Source organism: Sycon ciliatum, chromosome 11, assembly GCF_964019385.1.
Source record: "Sycon ciliatum chromosome 11, ocSycCili1.1, whole genome shotgun sequence".
NCBI lineage: Eukaryota > Metazoa > Porifera > Calcarea > Leucosolenida > Sycettidae > Sycon > Sycon ciliatum.
In genome coordinates, this window is record NC_088653.1 from 23,268,249 (window position 1) to 23,287,844 (window position 19,596).

Genomic DNA, 19,596 nt, shown 5'->3' on the forward strand with positions numbered 1-19,596 from the left:
TTTTCAGTACTTGGAGTTGGGCTGCCTGGCTTCCATAAGTAGACGAACTCCCGCCGTAACTTGCCTCCAGAGTCCCCGCCCCTTCCGCGATCCGATCCGGCTTCCGCGGCTTCACGCTACACTGCGTAGGTCTACCGGCCTGGTCCGTACAGATCTACTCCCATAAGCGCGCTGGCGCCAGGGTTCGTGACCTTTTATTTTGCATGCACGTGGACTCTACGTGTCTTCGCAACACACGTCAGCTTTGAACTTTACTTCGGTTCCATAATCTGATATAACACTACCAAAGCCCTTCCTTGAGTTGTTTTTTGTCGTGATTTTGGTTTCGGAGGAAGAAGCTTGGTCGATTTGTCGGTCGACGGAGGCCTCGAAAGATGAGATCTGTTCTCTGTGGCTTGCCCAGAGTGGCATGCCTAGCTTTGGTCGTTCTCGCAGCCCAATGCCTGGCCGAGCTGGCCCCAAAAGACGCTGAAGGCGTGTTTGAATTGGACCACAACACGTTCGAGGAAACGGTGAAGAGCAAAGACGTCGTAGTGGTCTATTTCTACACGACATGGTACGCAAGTCATAGGTCATCCTGCAGAATATTAAAAATAATTGATGTCGACACCTCCTTCATCGCCATTACTCTTTAGGTGGCGTGTTTCATCCTTTTTTCGTGTTTTACATGAAACATTTTGGTTTCGATTTTTGAGCAAAGGTGTCTACGATTGTGGTTCGGTTTTCGTCGAAGATTTCCAATGTTCGAAGCAAATTTGACGGAAATCAGTACCACCCGGACCCGCAGCATATGTTCATATGTGTGTCTCTCTTTGCCTGTGTGTCTCTCTTTGCCTGTGTGTCTCTCTTTGCCTGTGTGTGTGTGTGTGTGTGTGTGTGTGTGTGTGTGTGTGTGTGTGTGTGTGTGTGTGTGTTCTCTTCATGAGCATGCAGGTGTGAGAAGTGTGCGGAATTCCAGTCCAACTGGACCCAGGTATTGAAGGGCACATCGGATTTGGAGAACGTCGCTTTTGCCAAGCTGAACGCGCAGGATGCACAGTACGTTCATAGTGTGTAGATGTTGTTGCCAGGTCGAGTGGCAAGTCACATGACGTGACTGATGCTACTGGGAAATGAGGGCATAGTGTGGTGTGGACACCAAAATAATCTCCATCCAAAATGATCTCTCCTCCCCCCCCCCCCCCACACACACACATAGACGTCGCGGGCTTACCTGGCTGGCAGGAATGCTTTGAACCCGTCAGGATACGCCCCTGGCCATGCCGCACCTTCCACACATGATATCATTTCACGTGAAAGTGGACACGATGATTCCACTCCCTGCGGCCGAATTTGACAAGAATGAGGAAATATATATTTAATCAGGAACAAAAACGCTAGAACTCTTAGAAGGAGGACACGCTTCATGTTCTTCGACACCATTTTGAACACTTTCATGAGAGCTCTTTTGAACCTTCCCTTCAGGTGAAATACAAGCAAAAGCAAAGAAACAAGAACAATTTATATTAAAATTAAGTACAGCAGAGTGGTGATAAAACAGCGCACAGCAGAATAGCTGAAAACAACAACAATAAAATGTGTGACCCATACACATATAAATAATGACAAAAAGGTGAAAGTGTGAAGAAACCTTAGCAAGCGAGACATGTAGTGCAGCAGCAGGAGACAGCCAATGGACTTACTAAACTAACGAGTTGTTGACGACCTACCTTACAGAGCAAGTGTGAATTTCATCTGCTTCTGGTTGCATAGGTTAGATTTCTTTGTGTGAATATACATACGCAACATAACATTGCGGACAGGTGACAGGGAGAAAAAAACAATACTCAGAACACACAGCATGGCATTCAGGATGCTCCAACAAATGACTAGCAATAGACGACTCACACTTATCAGACCCAACACGCCAGTCAGCATGTGAGGTGGACACGTCCGATACCACATGTCCAGTTTCTTGTTGGTTTCTTGACACTTTCACCTTTTTGGCTAGAGCATCGCTGGCCACAAGCGGGGGTCCCTGGTCGTGACAGTGAATTTTTTCTTCACGCTTTTCCCTTTTCCATTCCCTCAACCAGTGAATATTTCACCTTTTTGTCATTCCGTGTGTACGGCTCACGCATTTTATCGTTATTGTTTTCAGCTATTCTTCTGTGCACTGTTCTATCACCACTCTGCTGTACTTAATTTAAAACTGGTCTTCTTTCTTTGCTTTTGCTTGTATATCACCTGAAGGGAAGGCTCGAAAGTGAACTCATGAACATTTTCAAAATGGTGTCGAAGAACATGAAGTGTGTCCTCCTTCCAAGTGTTAAACCTCTTTTGTTTTTAGTATATTGACTACAAAGGCACATTGCACAACAGCCCGAAGATACCCTTTTCTCCTCCCTTAGGTAGAGCAGGCTGAATAGTGGCAGTCAATTCTTCAGCCTTGCATGCTGTTGAGCGGGCAATCCCAGCACAAATTGCTATGGCTTCTGCTGTAGCATCGCTATCATCGCCTCCTGCGATAGGCGTCTAGGTCAAAAGGTCAAAAAGGTGTCTGTGTGTGTGTGTGTGTGTGTGTGTGTGTGTGTGTGTGTGTCTATCTATCTGTCTGTGTGGTTATGGCTGTGTGTGTCTGTGTCTGTTTGTGTGTATGTGTGGCTGTGTGTGGCTCGTCTACACAGATCTCTGGCTGAGCAGTACCAGATTGGGTCCTTCCCGAATCTGGTGACCTTCCGCGACGGTGTCGAGTATCCCTATGACAGCAAAGTAAGTCTTCCTATCTTTCAACCATCTACAGGTCTGCTCAATGAAATCCAGTTGCGTCACGCAAGTACGCGTCGGGCGTTGCGCAGCCATAGACCTGCGAACACTGGGCTGCGGAATGATGCAAGGCGCAAACTTGAGTGACGCGACTGGATATCGTTGAGCAGCACTTTCACGTGTAATGGTATCCCGAGGGGAGGATTGAAATAAGCTCGGGTCAAGCACAATGTGTCATGTAAACACGCCAGTCAATCTGTGTTCATGGCGGGTTGAAACTCGACACGGGTTGAAATGCCTCATGTAAACACAGCCCGATTCATAATTATTAATTAACCTCTCTCTCTCTCTCTCTCTCTCTCTCTCTCTCTCTCTCTCTCTCTCTCTCTCTCTCTCTCTCTCTTGTTGATTCCAGGACTATTCTGCCGAGGGCATCATTGCCTCTGTCCAGCGTTATGCCAGCTCATCGTGGAGCAAGCCCGACCAATACTCCGACCACTTGACAATGGGTGAATTCGAGTCCACCATCAAGAAAGGAGATGTAAGACAACCTAGTCACAACTTTCTGTAGTCAGACTTTACTTGTCAATCACCCCGAGCCGTTACACTTGTTGTTGTGTACCTCACTTCATTATTGTGACGTTTCAATGTTTCTCTGTCAGTATTTTGGTAGTGGTGAAAACGAAGATGCCGATTATTTGGCTGTTCAATAGTAGCAACAGAATGAATAAGTCGATAGGTGGCGAAGCATGCATCTTGCTTGATACCAGCCGGCTGCATCAGTTCCCGTATGGCACATTGTCAATGACACAGGATTCTATCAGTAGAAATCCGAACAGTGGGTTTTGTGTTTGTTCGCTATTAGTTTCTGAGACCTTTGTCTGATATGTGGGGTATGACTTGCTAGCTGATGGTGTGCTGAAAGCTCTCTTCATTCTCTCTCTCTCTCCTTGTGTACGTGCTGTTGCGTTGTCTGCCCAGGGTATGTTGGTTAAGTTCTATGTACGCTGGTGCGGCCATTGTCGTTTGATGGGCGCTGAGTGGGACAAGGCGGCTCGCGCCTGCGAGAAGCTCAACCCGCCAATGAAGATGTATCAGGTACGTGTGTAAGCGTGTAAGTGTGTACCATGCTCTCCAGAGCACTAGTATAAACCGCACTTTGTTTGAACACTTAAAATTCACCCAAAAGAATGGAGGTGCTTCTTATTCTCCGACGATCAAATTAACAATAATAAAATTTAGATGTCTGTACAGTCAGACCTCGCTTATCCCGTCCTCGTTTATCCGGATCCCTCGCCATCCGGAAGAAAATCGCTGGTTACCGATGTGCAGCATATGTTATGCATACAACATAACCGGACCTCGCGATCCGCGTACCGGTGCATGATTTTGTGTACAAACTGGTTAAAATGTGTACAAAAAGCTTCGTCGTATCCGGTTGCATGTGGCTTCCAGATGCTAGAATCAGGGAGTTGTACAGGCAAATGAGGTCCTTGACCTGCTGGGTGCATGTGGACAGCACTCAGTTGCATGCACTTGTCATTTTTCTCGCTTGTTTTACATACTGTGCATGCTAGTTGTACTGCATAGGACCCGTCTACATGTATGTACGATGTCACTGCTTTTGACATGCCACATGCATATATGGTATGTGTGTTCAGTTATCCGGTTCCCTCGCCTATCCGGATATTTTTGTGGAAAACAGATGTGTGCGGTTAAGCGAGGTCTGACTGTATTCCGTGGCAAAAATGGGGGAAGGTGGTGCGCCTTATACTCCAGTGCGGTTTATACTGCGGAAAATACGGTAGCTTGGTTCTCTCGAGAACTGAGTCCCGAATCCTGACGAAGTCTGGCTTGCACTTTCAAGCAGGCGTTTGCATTCTGCTAGACTGGCGGTCAACTCATTTGTCCCCGTGGCTTTTCTGACCGGTTTAGCAATCTTATGTGACCCATTCTGCCATACTAGTATATGATTTGTGTGTGCTCATGCGCTTTTATGTGTTCGGGCGCTTGGCTGGTTGTCGGATTGTTTGATAAAAGATTACAGGGGCGTAGCTGGTCCCCCATTTTAGGGGGTGCATGGCCGCATATGTGTAGGATGGCTGGTGCATGTCATTCATGGTCATTATGTGCATGCTGAACGTGGATCGGACATTTTAGGGGAGTGCACGTGCCTGGATTATTACATGCGAATGTGTTCTGTCCGAGTTGTGCGAGCCACAAGTACAGCAAAGAAGGCCAGAGCCGGGTGTCCATGTGTGCATTCAGTTATTTCAACTTATTTGCCTATCGAAGGTACTCTATAGAGAGTAGCTGGGTGGACACACCCATTCCCACAGCACTGCAAACTGAACCGATTCCTTTTATGTACAACGTTTCGGCAAAATTGCCATCGTCAGGTACGTCATTGTTTTATTTCGTACCTGGCGATGGCAATTTTGCCGAAACGCTGTACATCAATGGAATCGGTTCAGTTTGCAGTGCTGTGGGAATGGGTGTGTCCACCCAGCTACTCTCTACGGATGAAGCTGCAAGATGCCTCGAGATTACTTCTCAAAAGGTACACTATGGGGATGTTTAGTCCCACGTAATCCGTATGTGCATGTATGCATCCACTGCAGGTCGACTGTGAAGCCGAGAAAGACCTGTGTAACGAGAACAAGGTCGACTCGTACCCAACCCTGCGCTTCTACCGCGACGGCAAGATCGTCGAACCTTACCATGGCGAAAGGAAGAAGAAAGGTGAGTGGAGCTTTTTATCCCATCTTGTTTGCCTTTGTTTGTTCGTTATGTTGGTACACAACTCACCGACAGGCACAGCATGGGGTGAGATGTCTGGGGTTGTGAGTTGCGTTTAGTCCATTCAGAAAATGAGACTGATCTTGGTTTTGACCTTCGAGGAGGCAAATGCAGGATGTACGTTTTTAGAATTTGTTCCGTAATTTAGTGTGCAACGGCCTATCTTTCTCTGTAGTCTTATGTCTGGTGTGTGTGCGCGTGCATGTGTTCATATATCTGCATGTGTACAGCATTTATGGACTATCTCCGCCGCAAGACTGGACAAGCCGCCAAGAAGATTGATGCCACTGAGAAGCGCGTACGAGAGCATATTACCGCTCTGCACCGCAACGGACAACCAGCGATCATTGGATTCTTTCCCAGCGAGGATGCAGAGGCGTAAGTGTGAAGAGGGGTCGTCGCAAAAGTTTTCTTTTGTCATCCCCGAAATCAACAATATTCATTTCGCATTCAAGCCGTGGACACTTAAAAGGCGTTGCGAATTTTTACACTTTTTGTTCGGGAAAGCAGTTGGAACACGAATCACGGATTCATGTCAGGACAGTCGTAAATTTGCTGCTGTGTACTGTGTCTGTACCAATGTACCAGCTGGCCACGTTACGCTAGTGCAAATTTTGCTTCCTAATGATCCTCTTTACAATGAGAATTTCGTCGCTGAGCTTGACGTGCTTTGCAGTGCGAAATCCAATGAAAATGTGTCTTGCTTAACCTCCGTATCGTTTTTGTCTCTGTCTTCCTTCTTCCTTGGCAGCCTGGACCTATTTGAAATGGTGGCTAATGAGATTCGCGACAAACTGGAGATTGTTCACGTCATCAGTGCTGACATGGGAAAGAAGTACGGTATTGAGGTACGTACTTGAACACGTGATGCACACGGTATGACCAGTGCCACCATGGTCGTACCAGCTTTCGTCCAGGATGCATTAATGGTCCACACAACTCACCCAAAAGAGCGCTAAAATGTGCCCTGCTGGCCGAAAAATCCGAATTTGTTTCCGCGGGGCACACCTCCGGCCCCTAGTCATGCCACTCCTCACTGCCATGTGACGCCCCTGCTTGATGTCTTGCAGCAAGTCTCCTTCCGACCCTGTTCACATGACTATGGCACCATGCTGTGCACTTCATCCCCATTTGGACACAGGGTGCTTGTCGCCAAGAGAATTGTCTTCCCTGAAACGAACATCATTCATTGTAGGGGAGGGAGCCAAAATCACAAGTCGGCCAACACTGTGCATGAACGTTTACATGCATGCTTTTTTGCATTATCTAGCATAGCAAGTTGAGTTCATTTCGGGGGGGGGGGGTCTGAGTACGAAAAGAGCGATTTTTGTTTCAGGAGCGACAAAAAATCGTTTGCGGGGTGCCCCTTATCACTGCACATGTTTATTTCTTTCATGGATAGACCAGTGTTGAGGTAAGGACTACTAGGGTGGAGAGCCGCCAATGCAGGCTTCTCTGGATCCCAACTCTTTGCCGCAACTGATGTATATGGATTCCTTGAGAGATATTTCTGTGCTTCATGTGCTTTGCCTCTTCAGTTGTGTTTTCCTTCTCTTCAGATTTGTTTATAGTATATTATTTTCAGTAGTGTTGAAACGAGTGTATCTATAACAAACGAGCGATCAGTTCCACTAACGAGCAAGCTATCGAGCGAGCTAACGAGTTTCATTGATGTGGCAAATATGATTATTTTTTTGAATTTTTTTTTTTTTAGTTCGATTTTTTTCAGCTGGTTCAAATTACATGAATTATCACCGCCGGCATTTGGGGTTGCTGCTGCTTCACTTCGGACTGCTGTTTGGTGTCGAGATGTCTTTTCAGCGCCGTCGTCGATTAGCCTTTGTAAGAATAGACCGTTTTGCAAAGATTGCAAGTAGCCCTGGTCTTCGCTGCATCGCGGGAGAAAACTTCCAAACGACTGAGCGTAACTTTCACTCGAATGGAGAGGTGACCGAAGCATATCCTGCGACAGGTCAGCAGATGCGGAACAAGACATCAGTAGAGTCCACCAAAGCTGCAACGACAACTGAAACAACTCAAGTGTCGTGCAGGCATACAGTCACCTGTAACTGCGAGTGATTTTCACTTTGCGCGGGACTGGACTCTCGATCGACCCGGTCGACATGTACTGCCATGTGTTCGGAGTACGGTGTACGGTGTTCGTTAGTGCAAACGAGCTGGCCGCACAAACGAGCCGAGTTTCGGGCGAGCGAGCTAACGAGTATCCGGTGAGATCGTTTCAACACTAATTTTCAGTCTTCTTGTAGACATATCAGCAACTACAGTCCATTCACAAAAAGATGGGCCCTGGCTCTGGCGAGCTCCCGTATTACCGTATTTTCCGGAGTATAGCGCGCACTTTAGATGTGCTATTTTAGGCCCTAAATCGCAGGTGCGCACTATGCTCCGAATACGAAATGTATGTACTTCAATGCAGATTGAAGTGCGCACCCCCAATGAAGATTGGGGGTGCGCACTATACTCCGAAAAATACGGTAGGCGATTTTTCAAGATTTTATCGTACACAGTGCAGTGCTGTGAAATTTGAAATGTGAAAAAGGATCCAAAAAGGGTACCTGAACTGGGGTTCGAACCATACAATGCACTGTTGCAGGCAGGGTCAAACGGCCTGGATTTTGATGGGTTTCCCAATTTAGTGCTCTTGGGGCAAAACCTGGCCGAAATCCTGTTCTTGCTATGGCTTGCTTTTTGGAGAAATAGACTTCAGAAATATAATTGGAAGAGGAATCCATAGGGGATTGCAGAAAACATTTCTAAAAAAACTCAACATTTGACCCATTTATGGCCAAAGGCTAGAAGTCCATCTTTTCTGAATGGACTGTAATCATGCTCTCCGTGTGTCTCTCTCCCCTCCTCCTCTCTTGCACGCATGCACACAGGGCGAGTATGGCGTTTACCTGTCGCAGCCCGAGCACCTGCGCTCCAAGTACGAGGAGCAGTTCCACGCCCTGGACGCGTTCAGCGTGGACGAGAAGGACGCGCTCAAGAGCTGGCTGTACACAAAGTCGCGCCCTCTGGTGGGTCACCTGCAGGGCCACAATACCGGCGTGGAGAATATCTACTGGGATATGAACGTCGTCACGCTCTACTACACGGTCGACTTCAGCAAGGAGATGAGCAAGGGTATGTTGTTTGTGTTCTAGTAATAATAATATCTTTATTAGGATGACCCAGCGGCTTGTCGCCTATCAAGGGGTTCACCGCTTTGAAGGGTGTGCATGTACATGTATGAGCTATGAAGGGTGTGCATGTACATGTATGAGCTAAAGTGAAAGTTCTGCAGGATGAATGCGTTGGGGAGCACACAGTATTTGACTGTAGGTGGCCTGATGGATATATTGTACTGTACTGTCAAAACATGACTGGATTTTCGGTGCATTAAAATTTCGGTACCAGGGACCTGCCAGGTTTCCGGTGTAATCCAGAATTAGGTGACCAGCCCACCCTTCATATACAGTGCATACTCTAGTGCCTTTTAGGTGTAATTTAAATTTTAGGTGCCTGTTTTCTCTACCAAAATCACTGAAATTAAAGTTACACCGAAAATACAGTATAATGCTAATGGCGAGAGCAGCATGGAACTGCTGGATTTGGGAGGGTGCTGGATTCGAAAATCTGATTTACTGCTGCAATGTGCATGAAAGGAATATTTTGGTTGCTCAAAAATGATGCTGGTTTATAAAGTGCTGGCGGGATTAAAGGTAGCTGGAATGGAAATCAAAAAACCTTTTTGTTTTGAACATTCACTTTTCTTGTTTTTACTAGTACAGTCAGACCTCGCATAACCGCACACATCCGTTTTCCACAAAAATATCCGGATAGGCGAGGGAACCGGATAATCGAACACACATACTGTATGTAAGCATGGCATATGCTGTACATTTGTAACCAACTATTTTCTTCCGGATGGCGAGGGATCCGGATAAACGAGGACCGGATAAGCGAGGTCTGACTGTACATGTATCTTACACTTGGTAGAGTTGATTTGTAAAAAAATAAGTGAACATTTCGGGCCAATTTGTCATGATGCCCCCCCCCCCCTTTTTTTTGAGCAAACTAAGTGGTAATTTGAGCAAAAGTCCCGAAAGCATCCAATTTTGGAATGCTCATTGCTCCATAATATTGATGGTGACCAGCTACTTTTTTTGGCCATTTCATCTCTTCATGGCGCACTGAAGATACTGCATACTTCACATCCCAAACATTTCGGGCCAATTTGAAAATCTGATTTAGTTTCCAGCAACCTTAAAGAGGGACGACTGTATACACGTGTATCATGCCTTGTAATGTGCCCTGTACGTGCTTTAGCTACCCAGTTCTGGCGGCGCCGTCTGGTTGAGATTGCCAAGGACTACAAGGAGCATGCTGACACTCTGGCATTCGCCGTAGCAGACGACGAGGCTTTCGGCAACCTTCTGCAGGTTAGCACAGTGTTGTTGTTGTTGTTGTTGTTGTTGTTGTTTTGGGGGAGGGGAGGGAGATTTATCATTTAATCCTACCCAATGCTGTAGACAGCAAGCTGTTTTGGCCATAAGGGCCCGGTCACACGTGCACTCAAAAGTAGCGTATCAGCTGAAGCGACGTTTTGTGTTTGTGTTGTGTGCCAACATTTCTCTTCTATTCTTCTTCTCTCTTGCACAGTCCATGGGCATGAGCGACAACGCTTTTGACGTCAGCCTGGCCATCTCGGGTCCAGAAGTGAAGCAGCACTACCCTCTAGAAGAGGACTGGGATGAGGACCTGTTCCGCGAGCACATTGACAACTTCCTCGCCAAGAAACTCGAGCCGTATGCAAGGTATGGGGGAGAGAACTGTAGTGCCTAAACAGGGCAAGATGGCGGCCACAGTGTATGTGACTGCGTGCGTGTGTACGTGTGTTTGTATGTATCATGCAGCTTTGCAAGCTGTTGAATGCTGTAATACCAGCACAAGTTGCTATGTCTACCATGGATTATTCCAAGAGTACATGAAACCCAGAGCATGCAGCTTATGACTTTCATGCACGGGTGTCTGTCACGGCAAATTTCACATCATATTTTGGTGCAGATAAGCGGCGGAAAGTGGCTTAGTGCGTACAGCTGAGCTGCAGTTGTGCAGAAAGAGATCTACTTGAATCCTGCTTGTACACACTACATCCCATTTAAAAATGGTGTTAAATGGTGTTATCCGTGACACCAAGCTGCACACTCTGGGTTTCATGTACTCCTCCTTGTTTGCTATCACCCATTTCGGGATGGGCATACGTAAGTGTGTGTGGTGATGGGGGGCATGTGTAAGTGTGTACATGTAAGAGTGTGTTATCTTACCTTCACTGTGAGCTGGGGTAAATGCAGCTTGATTCTGGGACATATACCTTGATGTCCTTTTAAACCTTTTTCTGCACCTTGCCCTCACCCACTTACTGCAGTATGATGGGCCCCTTATAGGGTATTCACACCGCTGCACTTGACGACATGCACGGTTGCATTTTTGAATGCTTCACCGACCAGTAGCCATGGGTATTTAAAATTTTCAAAACACGCATACAATAATTATCATGTTCTAAAAGAGCCGCGTGAAAAATCAAGTCTTTCGCGCTTTTTGGTGTAAATGTACTCGTGCACGACAAGGTTATCGTGAAAGTGGGCCCCCAGCTCGCTTGCACTTTTCAGCCACTTTCAGCCACTTTTCTCGTTCACAGGTAAAATACCATAGCAACTTTCCGGTGCATGTGGATTTGCCTGTCGTGTGAATACCCCATTAGAGAGAGATCATTTCCATAGCCACTCTAAGTCTGCGGATTTGCGGGGTACTGGTCATTGTTCTGTTAAATGGTCAATTGAATAATCTTTTTGTGTCCCTGGCTAGTGAAAACGTCTCTTTTTCTCTCTCACACACACTCTCGCTCACACACACACACACACACAATCTCTCTCTCTCTCTCTCTCTCTCGCTCTCTCTCGCTCTCTCGCTCTCTCTCTCTCCCCTCTCTCTATGTCTGTGTCTGTGGATTAGGTCAGAGCCGATACCGGCACGTAATAACGGACCAGTGAAGATTGCCGTCGCCAAGAACTTCAAGGAGTTGTACGGAAACGCTGATCGCAATGTCATCGTCATGTTCTACGTGCCCTGGTGCCCCTACTGCCGCGAGATGGAGCCCATGTTCCTCAAGGCGGCACGCAAATATGTCAATGACAAGAACCTCATCTTCATTAAGTTCAACATCCAGGAGAATCAGCTCCCCAGGGAGTTTGAGGGCAAGGTGGAAGGCTATCCAACCATCTACTTCCGCGGCCGCCACAGTACGGAATTGAAGAAGTACGAGGGAGGTCCAGTGGTCCAGGCCCTCGCCGACTTTGCCGACAGCAACAGCAAGCAATTCGCGCACACAGAGTTGTGAGCTAGCGGCGCAACGCAGGCAAGCGTACGCTTGCATGCACGCTCGCACACGTCGGCAGCGCTCTGTCGAGTTGCATTCCCCCAGCGCACACACCATGTGGAATGACGGCCAGGCACGCACCATGCTGAATACCAGTTTAATACGCAGGCTGCTGTACTTTCTGGGCAGCATGGCGCAGCCACGTCAGCAACAGCAGCCTCTTGTCCCTAGTTCTTGTTCTGTTGGTAGCTGAGCAGGCTTCAGTTTGCCTGTTTGTTTAGGATGCGCCGTACCACCACACTAAGCTGTTACAGCATCATCATCAGCATCACCCACTAGCACTGCTAGTAGACTTGAGTATGCGTCTATATGTATCTGCTTCTGTATGTCTGGGTGTGCGTGCGTGCGCGCGTGCATGTTGTCAACTGCAACGGTTTTCTTGATTCCTCTCTTTTATTTATTTTCTTCCTGCCCCTCAATTAGCTGAGTGACGTATACCCGGTAACCATGGTAATTTAAAAGACTGCGCTTGTCATACTGCGTTGTGTGCTTGCGGGTACCTGCGATCTTTGAGTACCGTAGCTTATTGTCTGTGTGACTGGCTGTGATTGGCTAAGTGTCCGGCAGCGAGAGTACATGAGACCCAGAGTATTCTCCGTATGTGTCTATCGTGGCGAAATTCCGGGATAACATCATAGTCGGAGCAGATATGCCGGAGGCAGTGCGTGTAACCAAGAGTACATGACCCTTCTTGGTGTAACTGAGCTGCGGTTGTGCAGCAGGAGACCTACTTGTCTTGAATCCTGCTCGTCCGCGCACTACGTCACTAAGCTGATGTAATCCCGGGATTTGAATTATTTCGCATCCAAGCTGCACACTCTGGGTTTCATCAAGAGTACATAACCCCCCCCAGAGTAGAGCAGGGAGTCGTCCAATACGGTATTTTTGCCGACTCCCTGATCAAGAGTACCGGTATACCGGCACTTTGAATAGAAGTACGTAAACGGTTTTACAGTGTTTCCCGTAAAGTCTTGTATAAAAGCCGCGGCTTCTACGGTATGACTTTCTTGGTGAATTTGTGCAGGCTTCTGTATGAGACAGGCTTCTATACAAGACCGGTATTTCTATGTATGTCAACACTAAAACCAGGCTTATGTGTGATTTGATGGGCCCAAAATTGCGGCTTCTATTCAAGTGCGGCTTTTATACAAGACTTTACGGTATATGATCGTATTCTTGGTTTCATGAACAGTGAAACTCACCAGATCCGGGCACATCCTTCTACTACAATCAGTGTCAGCCCAAATTTGCCGGCAATTCTTTTGGCATAATATCGAAACATTTTAGAAAAAGAATTGCCCGGCATATTTGGAGCATAATTTCGAATTTTTTGGATATTTTCGCCGTGATTTTGCAGATACTCGAAGTTTCATGTCCAGCGCCAGAGGTACGTGCATGCATTGTACTATGTCCATCCTCGCAACTAAACTATTTTGCATGGCAGCTTAGTGATGAGCATTGTGAAGTCAATCTTCACATTTTGAAATGTGAACCCAGCAAAACTGAGCAAAATATTGATGTTTTTCTGAAAATTTCTCCAAAATTTGGTCCAAATTTGGCGTCTTTGAAGCTGCCATTGAGCATAATCAGAGCAGAATATCGCCCCCGCCCGGCAATGCATTTTTAATTCCCGTAGCTATGCAGAAGACGTTACTTCAGTAACGTCTGGCGCTAGCCAGGGTCCACACAGCTTTAATTCCCGTAGCTATGCAGAAGACGTTACTTCAGTAACGTCTGGCGCTAGCCAGGGTCCACACAGCTTTAATTTGGTGTTTGTTTGTGTGTTTGTTTGTTTGTGTCACGCCTGGCGCTATCCTGTATCTATCCCGTACTGTACCGTACCAGCAAAGACAGCTGGCCACAATATTTTTGTTTGTTTCTGCCATCGACATGCCTGGCGCTATTCCGTACCTGTCCCGTACCATCAAGAGTACGGTACCATCAAGAGAATGAGTATATATGCGAAGTGTATGGGGGGAATGCATTCAGTGCAGTAACATTAAATTTTGTGTGGATTTGTGTGCGAGGCCGAGATCCCACTAGCAGGCTGGCTGGGCCGCCTGTCGACCAGCCCGGAAATCGCATGTAGGCCGATAGCATAATAACAAGAGTACATAACCCCCCAGAGTGTGCAACGCCTGATCCAGCTCTGCATAGGGTCTTGGTCGAGCGGAATCGGATCTTTGCGTCATAATACCGTACACATCCGAGGGGACCCCGGGAAGTCGCGGGTACTCTTGGATCAAAAACAATGGTGCCCTGCCTCGAGACCGGCCTTGCGCTGGTGTGAAGTGTACGCATGACATCAGAAGATCCGATTCCGCTCGACCAAGACCCTACACAGAGCTGGATCGGCGTTGCACACTTTGGGGGGTTATGTAATAATTATAACGTATATACAGTCACTCAATCTGCGGACAGCATGCTGTTTCGTTCTTTTTGAACTCATCAGCGCAGCACAGAGAAAATGAGGCCGAACCTGATAGCAATGAAAATAAAAATTTCCAATCAGGCCCGAACGTACCTTGCCAGAGTGCTCAAACTGACAAGTCAGTCATGTAGATGTATAGCAGGGAGTCATATTATGTAAACGACTCCCTGCTACATGGGGAGATTTTCTGGAAAGAAATACGAAGTAGGGAGACGAGTAAATGCAATCAGAATGGATGTTAGTTGCCGTCAGTATTATAATAAGAAGAAGAAGAAGAACGCCCGTGATCGGCAGAGTCAGCGCCGGTCCCAGGAAACGTCAGGACAGACATCCCGTCGACTCCAGAACGCCCGTCATCGGCAGAGTCAGCGCCGGTCCCATAGCTATGCAGAAGACGTTACTTGTACTTCAGTATCTCATTGAAACGTTTTTGCAAAACAATGATGTAGCTAATCAAAGGAAAAAGCATTTCCATCAGCTCTAACAACATGCACGATGAGCTAGGCAACAAAGCATAGCGCAGGGCCCTGAGCTTCCAAGCTCTCTCGTTTGGTGTTTGTTTGTGTGTTTGTTTGTTTGTGTCACGCCTGGCGCTATCCTGTATCTATCCCGTACTGTACCGTACCAGCAAAGACAGCTGGCCACAATATTTTTGTTTGTTTGTGCCATCGACATGCCTGGCACTATCCCGTACCTGTCCCGTACCATCAAGAGTACGGTACCATCAAGAGAATGAGTATATATGCGAAGTGAATGGGGGGGGGATGCATTCAGTGCAGTAACATTAAATTTTGTGTGGATTTGTGTGCGAGGCCGAGATCCCACTAGCAGGCTGGCTGGGCCGCCTGTCGACCAGCCCGGAAATCGCATGTAGGCCGATAGCATAATAACAAGAGTACATAACCCCCCCCAGACTGTGCAAGGCCTGATCCAGCTCTGCATAGGGTCTTGGTCGAGCGGAATCGGATCTTTGCGTCATAATACCGTACACATCCGAGGGGAACCCGGGAAGTCGCGGGTACTCTTGGATCAAAAACAATGGTGCCCTGCCTCGAGACCGGCTGGTCTGAAGTGTACGCATGACATCAGAAGATCCGATTCCGCTCGACCAAGACCCTACACAGAGCTGGATCGGCGTTGCACACTTTTGGGGGTTATGTACTCTTGATAATAATTATAACGTATATACAGTCACTCAATCTGCGGACAGCATGCTGTTTCGTTCTTTTTGAACTCATCAGCGCAGCACAGAGAAAATGAGGCCGAACCTGATAGCAATGAAAATAAAAATTTCCAATCAGGCCCGAACGTATCTTGCCAGAGTGCTCAAACTGACAAGTCAGTCATGTAGATGTATAGCAGGGAGTCATATTATGTAAACGACTCCCTGCTGCATGGGGAGATTTTCTGGAAAGAAATACGAAGTAGGGAGACGAGTAAATGCAATCAGAATGGATGTTAGTTGCCGTCAGTATTATAATAATAAGAAGAAAAAGAACGCCCGTGATCGGCAGAGTCAGCGCCGGTCCCAGGAAACGTCAGGACAGACATCCCGTCGACTCCAGAACGCCCGTCATCGGCAGAGTCAGCGCCGGTCCCATAGCTATGCAGAAGACGTTACTTGTACTTCAGTATCTCATTGAAACGTTTTTGCAAAACAATGATGTAGCTAATCAAAGGAAAAAGCATTTCCATCAGCTCTAACAACATGCACGATGAGCTAGGCAACAAAGCATAGCGCAGGGCCCTGAGCTTCCAAGCTCTCTCGTTAATTCCAAGCATAATATCGAAAGAAGCGCAGCAAAATTATGCGGCATAATATCGAAAAGTCTCGAGCGAATTTGGGCTGGCACGTCCGTCGACCGGGCACCTTTCTGACCAGTCTAGTGGTCTGGAAGAGTGTCAAGAGTCACAAAATTTGGCTTTTCAAGGAAAAAATGGCCCCCAAAACTATTGATTGGCGTAACAATGGGTGTACGTATATGTTGTGTGGCCACAGTGATCCGCAAAAATTGCAATCGTAGACTAGTAGCTGGTCCTGAGAGATGATCAGATCGCAAACAGATGCAAACATTGGGCGGTTTACAGTATAGTGTACATTTCTCTGTTGAAGGACTGCTGCAAAACAGTCCAATTTACAAAACTCCATGTTGCAAAACAGATTCAGAGCAAGCCACCACAAGGTAGAGAACATCAAGCGGTACAACACCATGCAGATGCAGTCGAAACCCACCACATAGACGATCAGCAATGCAGAGCCGGTAAACTACAGTGGTGCGTGGCCAGAGAAATCCAACCTCAAGAATAAAGCAGCGCCGCGTTCGAGGGCACGGATCAGTATGTGTAGTGCTGGGGCTGTGTAGTGTCCGGCGCTATTTCATTCATGAGGTTGGATTTCTTTGCCCATCACTGTACGTAGATCTACGTCATTGCACATACAGTCAACTTCGCGCTAATAACGACTGCGGATATAACGACACTTCGCGAATAACGACAGAATTCTCATGCCCAGAGCAAAGTCCCATCTAACTGTAATACATGTAATGAGACTTCGGATATAAGGACACTTCGCGAATAACGGCACTTTTCTGATGCCCCGCCGAGTGTCGTCATACGCAAAGTCGACTGTACAGTGTAGACTACAATGCACACAGAACAACAAGGGCGAGCAAAGCTACATAAAGTCAGTCGCGACCAGGGAGTAGTAATTTTACTACTCCCTGGTCACTACTCTGTATTACGCTCTACCTCCGCGGTGTTGAGCACTGGCAGCACACTCACTGGGTGCATCCTCCGGCGGTTGCACACAAGCTGCAGAGTTACATATTGTCTGACTGTGGAGGGGGTATGTACGTACTTCAAGTAAGTACAAGGAGGTTGAAAATAGATCAATAAAATAAATAGGACAGGTAGCTGATGCAATGCGTCTGAAAGCAAGACACAGAGGATTGTACAGGATAGTATGCGTGTGCTGGGCCAGTACACACCAGTAGCAGCATTGGCGTCATCAGCAGTAGCAGAAGCGCTTCAAGCCAACGATAGTGAGCGTGCATACACTCCGCAAAAGCAGGCACGTATGAGCATGGCCAGCAGGCTCCGAAGAAGTCACAAGCCATGTTGCTGTTGGACAAGCAGGTCAGCACATGCCACCGTTGTAACGCTGCTATAGCAATAGCAGGCAGCGGGCAGTGATATCAGCCAGTAATAGCAGCTTGAAATCATGGTAATAGCACACAGTGATGGCAGGCAGTGATAGCAGCCGAGACTTGTTCCCGCCGTTCAGCAGAAGACAGCAAGGAGAACTTATCTTACGTGTGTCCACTGGCATGCAGACTGCCCAAAGGCAGGTAGCAGTGAGTACTTGAATTACTACTCCGCACGGAGCTAGGGATAGCAGCACTGAGCGAGTGCACTGGCAGATGCGTCCGAAGATGGCGGTTGCACACACATTCCAGTATTCACGCACACACTCGGAATCTACACAAACATCATCATGCACATCCGCGGTGCAGAACAGAAAAGCCAAGCACCGATGCGTCGCCACGCAGACAGACATAGCCCGTGCCGAAATCCTCCAGCGTCATTGGTGTGACAACAACTCACAGCGTGGTCCGCCATCATTACCATGACGACCATACCAGCAAGGACACTGGACACTGCAGTGGGCCTCGCGAGCATCATTCCCTACAGGTGAGAGGCTGGCTCTACTGGCATGCCTGACGGACCGGACTGGGCCAACAGCATGTGCTTCATTTAGTACAGTGTGAGCTGCTCTGCTTGTGTCACGAGGCGACGGACGACAACGCACATGATCCACACAACATGGCCGGGCGCTCTCAGCACAGTGACTCGTTCGCGCGCATGCGAGCGCGTCGGTGCTGTTGCCGAGTGCACTGGGTGCCATGGCGACCCGACGCCGTCGCACTGCTTGCTCTGCTGGAAGTGTGACCCGCCCCGAATGGTGGTGGTGGACACGGACGACCTCATCACCGCAGAGTGAATGTCCCAGCAGTGGTGGCAGCACTGGTACCATTGTCTGCTGTCACCGACCCGTCTCCCGGCTGGGCGGCGGGTTTCTTGGCCACGATGAAAAACGTGGAGCGGAAGTGGCGCATGCGGAAGTACGGTGTCTCCAGGCCGGCGTCGTACACCATGCGCATGATGTTGCGATTCCACCAGCAGCCGTAGTGCTCCGCGTGCCGCTGCGCGTTGACGTTGAGTATCTTGGTCATCCAGAAGTAGGTCCGCTTGCACAGGCCGTGCTCCAGCAGCAGGATGGTGCCGTCGTCCTTCAGCACTCGCCGCATCTCGGCCAGCGCCCGTTCCGGCCGCTCGTAGCTGCACAGGCCGAAGCTGTCCACGACCGTGTCAAACGTCCCGTCGGCGAACTGCGACAGGTCCTCCGAGTTGCCCACGCGCAGCTCCCTGATGAACAGGCTCTCGGGCTTCTTGCGTGCCGTCTCCACCATCTTGGGGCTCAGGTCCAGCGCGATGACCTCCGTCACCTTCTCCTTGTCGTAGTGCTGGAAGTTGGTGCCCGTGCCACAGGCCAGCTCCAGCACCTTGCCCTGTGCTTTGCCGATGATGTTGCGTCTCAGCCGCTTGATGCCCAGCATGCCCTCTCCACGGCACACGAGGTCGTCATAGTCCGGTGCGCACACTTCGAACACTTTTCGCCTGTACTTCTCGTCAATGCAGAGATCTGCGCTCGTGTCGTCCTCCTTGAGCAGTTTCGCACGGATCACGATGAAGGCGAACGCTATCCCCGTGCCTGTGACGAACACACCCACGCCAAGGGTGCCCATCCTTTTCCAAGTGTACCCAGCGAATTTCGCCAGTACGTTTGGCCGCATCGGACGCGGCTTGTCCGTATTGGCTGGGTGCACCTTCAGCGGCCGTCGCCTGGCTTTCAGGTTCGGAGGATTCTCGACAGCTGGAGCTCTGCGACTGATCGAGGACGAGAACAGACGACAGCGAGCATTCAGTGGTCCACGGCCGACGCCAGAGGCACTAAAAACGAGTCTGGAAAACATGGCGACCTTCGGAATACGGCTGTTGGGCCCAGGGACAGCTGTAACCTACTAGTATCCAAGCAGACGATAACAAGAAGCAAATTTGCTCACACAGGGTCAAGGATTCAAACAAACTTCTTCGATCGTGTGTGTGTTTGTTTGAAAAATCT

At 48.4% G+C, this 19,596-nt stretch overlaps 2 protein-coding genes across 2 annotated transcripts; one reads left to right on the forward strand and one right to left on the reverse strand.

The window, feature by feature from the left end:
- Nucleotides 1–298: 298 nt before the first annotated feature.
- Nucleotides 299–12,491, forward strand: LOC135827597 (protein disulfide-isomerase A4-like). Its single transcript, XM_065340068.1, has 12 exons — nucleotides 299–556; nucleotides 934–1,038; nucleotides 2,667–2,751; nucleotides 3,161–3,286; nucleotides 3,727–3,843; nucleotides 5,367–5,487; nucleotides 5,775–5,922; nucleotides 6,296–6,392; nucleotides 8,445–8,688; nucleotides 9,874–9,986; nucleotides 10,207–10,361; nucleotides 11,560–12,491. Exons 1-12 carry the CDS (start codon nucleotides 375–377, stop codon nucleotides 11,942–11,944), a joined length of 1,878 nt encoding a protein of 625 aa, XP_065196140.1. The 5' UTR covers nucleotides 299–374; the 3' UTR covers nucleotides 11,945–12,491.
- Nucleotides 12,492–17,173: 4,682 nt separating this feature from the next.
- Nucleotides 17,174–19,574, reverse strand: LOC135827602 (uncharacterized). The gene has a single exon (XM_065340072.1). The coding sequence runs from the start codon at nucleotides 19,445–19,447 to the stop codon at nucleotides 18,401–18,403; it is 1,047 nt and encodes a 348-aa protein (XP_065196144.1). The 5' UTR covers nucleotides 19,448–19,574; the 3' UTR covers nucleotides 17,174–18,400.
- Between the last annotated feature and the right edge of the window lie 22 nt (nucleotides 19,575–19,596).